Genomic DNA, 4,082 nt, shown 5'->3' with positions numbered 1-4,082 from the left:
CCCTGGAAATGAGAAGAGAAATCATCGAAAGAGTTAATGAGGTTTGACTGTGAATTCCAGATGGCTTGTGCCCAGAGTAATGCTCGTCCGATAAGGAATCAGAAACGCCACTTTAAATCGGTTGTTTGTGAATTTCTGGGAATGCATCTCAATGTATAATGACACTTAAAGGAGGAAACTGCTACATTCTACCGCCTCACCCAATTAGTTGGAAGGGAGGGCCATGGGACTGGCAGAGGTAGATTGATGGTGTGTGTCCGGAGAGAGAGCGGCTTGAAGAACGCTGACCAGCTCCTCGATCGGATTCTCAGCCACGGGAGTTGGGAGCTCCATCTCCGGACTAGGGCAGGTCTGGTCTTCTGTCAGCAGATAGACAACGGGTAAAATAACAGCATGTTTATAGTGCTGGCTGATAATCGCTGACAGGTGAATGAAATCAGTAATCAGGTGATTGGAATCTGGTGACTGTAGTGGGTGGCGACTGTGGTAACTCCCTGACAGAAACAAAGGAAACTGAAGGCTTAACATAAACAATATCGGGCAATGAAACGGACAAAGGAAACTGGAGGCTTAAATACAAGGGAGAGAAATCAACTGGACAGAAACAGGTGCGCAGAAATAATTAACAACCAAGGAGACTAATTAGGTAATACTGGCAAACCAGAACATAGAAATCAGAACCAAAACACAATGAAAGTAAACCATAACACACATGTTACAATTAAGGCATATCATAGCAAGTTTTACATGTTCACTGGTGTCTAGGGATATTTGTTACTATTTGATCTGTGCACATTAAGTCCATTTTGGGAGAAAGTGTAATCTAACAACATAAAGGAACAATGAAAACTAATTTTGTAAATCATTTTATTGTATATTACAGGTTTCATAATGTTGGACCTGATATATTGCTAAGAGTATTGTTGGAAACTTTAAATGTACAGAAGTAGAATTCTACCCGTGGGCTTGGATTGGCAGGCAGTTATTTTAACTTAAGAGAAAACTAGCCTTTGGAGAGCTTGTTAAAACTGTTTTCAATGTTTGTGATCAAGGCAATTAGCATGAGACCAGTGTCCATATATAGCAAACCAAATCAAACCTTTACAAAACACGACAGGAAACATGCTAACCGAGAACATGGTAAGAGTTCAAGTGCCTTTATAAATGAAAAATAACAACAACAACAATACATGCTGTTGTTTAATATTTTGATATTTAATTTCCATAAATACAATGCAGCTGAACAAATGTCATTTTAAAACTGATAATTTATACAGTTATCTGAATATGTTAAGTAATAAATTTGTTTCAGTAATGTAATAATAATAAAAACAGCTGCATGATAATTCCATATCATTCCAGATGCAGCCACCACTGGAGAATGAATCAATTGTCTTAGCATTTACACTCTCTGGACTTAATGAAACAATGGAAAACAGATTTGTGTTTTTTTCTCTCACTGCACTGCTTTATCCCCTAATGGTGTTTTGTAATGTAACTATAATTTTCACTATAATTTCATATAAGAAACTTCACGAACCGATGTATGTGTTTATATGCAATTTGTGTATAAATGCACTTTATGGCACTGCTGGATTCTACCCTAAATTCATGTATGATTTATTAGCCCAAGATCATGTGATTTCTTATGCTGGATGTCTGATTCAGATTTTTGTCATTTATTCATTTGCCTTGTGTGAAATTTCAACATTAACAGTGATGGCATATGACAGGTATGTGGCAATATGTAGACCACTGGAGTATCATTCAATAATGACCAATCAGAGGGTTCGTGAATGGATCCTTTTCTGCTGGCTGGCCCCATTTTTTTGTATGTTTATTTTAATTGTATTAACAACTAGACTCACTTTATGTGGCTCTACCATTGAAAAGTTATATTGTGAGATTTGGGCAGTTGCAAAACTTTCTTGTTTTTCTACAACTGTAAATAATGTCTTTGGGTTAACTGTTATTCTTGTGTATGTTGGACATGGTGTATTGATATATTGGTCCTATTTTCAGTTGATTAGAAAGTGCATGAAGTCAATAGAAGTCAGGCACAAATTCATGCAAACATGTGTGCCACATCTGCTTTCATTGCTCAATGTGACTGTTGCATTTTTGTTTGATGTACTGTACAGTCGTTTTGGCTCAAAGAATATGCCTCAAGGTGTACGCAATTTCATGGCCCTGGAATTCCTACTCATACCACCCATTTTAAATCCCCTTATTTATGGACTAAATCTGACAACAGTACGCCAGCAAGTTATAAAAATGTTTTTTTTTAAAATAAATAGGAATGTCTGAGTGAATATTTCAGAAATTCAAAAGACCTTTTGCTTTCATTTTTTTTTAAATTCTTGCTATCTACTGTCAATGTTCTAAAAGAAAATTCATTGAGGTGTTCTTAAAAACAACAACAACAACAAAAACATTTTATGGATATAATTGTTTTATGAAACTATAAAAAGTTAATAAGCCAAGTGGAAAGCATGAAATCCCCTTAACCACAGTAAAATCTCTGTACTTCACATATTTGTCTGGAGATAAATAATTACCTTAATAATAATAATAATAATAATAATAATAAACCATTCTTCTGCCAAGTAAACAAAATCTATGAACAGCTTTTATATTCTGGTATTTATGTACATGGATATTGTCAAAGGCAACTGGCATCTTTTTGTATGGACAACTTTTACCCTACAACCTATTGACTGAATCCAGTAAATCAAAGTCTCAAATCTACAACCCAGGAAATAAATACCAAGTAACACTTTATTTTGATGGTCCACTTTAGACATTTGATGAACTATAAGTAACTTTGCTGTCAGGGTTCTTGCATTTTGGTCTAGTTTATTTCTTGGTTTTGTATGACAGTAAATCAGTAGCAAAACCCGAGGTTGCTGATTTGAATGTGAGAACTTGTCGTATTAATATTTGTATTTGTAAATTGAAATTCAAACTCACAGCCCTGATGTGAAAAGCTGAATGTTTTGATTTGCACACGCAGACTACAATCAAAACACCCGTGTTACGAAGTTATAGTTGCAGATTAATAGTTACAAATGTGTAAAATGGTATTCACATAAACAAAATGACAGACACAAATGTGTGTGACATATTTACTTTTGCACTTTATTTCAGTTTCGATGTACAGCTTCAAGTTTTTTTTAAGCTGTTTTATTGGTTGATGCCTGACCAATGAACAACACCATCCAGTGAGACTTGGCATGCTGTAATAAATATTTGCATATGTATGACACAATATTTCATTAAAATATCATATGAAAATGGCTGCTACATGGACCACCAAAACGGTGCAATCTGCTCTATGCAGTGACGTCATTGGCTGACTCCAAACAATAAGTTGTTATAAATATTGAATAATATTTTCGCAAATGTTTCAGTACAATTTAGCTGTTTTATTGAGCGTTTACTCATTTTGAGCCTGTTTTTTAAACATTAACTATCTGTAACGTCATATCCAATCAGATTTCTTTTCACCCATATCCCCCACACCCACCATGCTCGCACATACCCACATTTGACTTTACAACACACAAACGCACACCTTTATTTATTCTCATTTTCTCTTGCTCTCTTAATATGTAATGAGTTTACGCAGAAAGATTTTAGTAATCAATTTAAAAAATTTGTAAAAAAAAATTTAAATAATGGTATATGTACAGTGTGTACACTGGCGTTGTTCATTGGTCAGGCATCGACCAATAAAACAGCTTCATAAAACCCTGTCATGTCCGAAGAGGTTGCCTTTTCTCTCTTTGTCACTGCCCTTGTGTGTGTCTGGGCCAGTCACACAGCATCTGCTCCCAGCCTGTAGGCTGCCCAGGAGCCCGCTACCTGCCCAGAGACTACTCCTGAGTCACCCGTTTCCCCCGTCAGTCCTACCTTGGCCCAGAGGGCATTCCTCGCCTTTTAGGTCATGATTGTCCTGCGTGCCTGGGCAGCACACACCTATCAGCTGGCTGTCTCTTATGCTGTCTGTTCTCCTGAGACCTTCCAAGAGCCCGCTGCCTGCCCAGAGACCTTCCCAGAGCCTGCTGTCTGCCCGGAGGCTG

The 4,082-nt window shown here is 36.9% G+C and overlaps 1 protein-coding gene across 1 annotated transcript; it reads left to right on the top strand.

Moving 5' to 3' along the window:
• The first annotated feature begins 1,122 nt into the window (after positions 1 to 1,122).
• LOC137005011 (olfactory receptor 52Z1P-like) lies at positions 1,123 to 3,059 on the top strand. Its single transcript, XM_067365753.1, has 3 exons — positions 1,123 to 1,140; positions 1,363 to 2,289; positions 3,039 to 3,059. Exons 1-3 carry the CDS (start codon positions 1,123 to 1,125, stop codon positions 3,057 to 3,059), a joined length of 966 nt encoding a protein of 321 aa, XP_067221854.1.
• The last annotated feature ends 1,023 nt before the right edge of the window (positions 3,060 to 4,082 follow it).

Source organism: Chanodichthys erythropterus, chromosome 17 (genome assembly GCF_024489055.1).
Source record: "Chanodichthys erythropterus isolate Z2021 chromosome 17, ASM2448905v1, whole genome shotgun sequence".
Taxonomy (NCBI): Eukaryota; Metazoa; Chordata; class Actinopteri; order Cypriniformes; family Xenocyprididae; genus Chanodichthys; species Chanodichthys erythropterus.
Note: the sequence above shows the minus strand (reverse complement) of the source record. Positions and strands in the feature narration are given on the sequence as shown.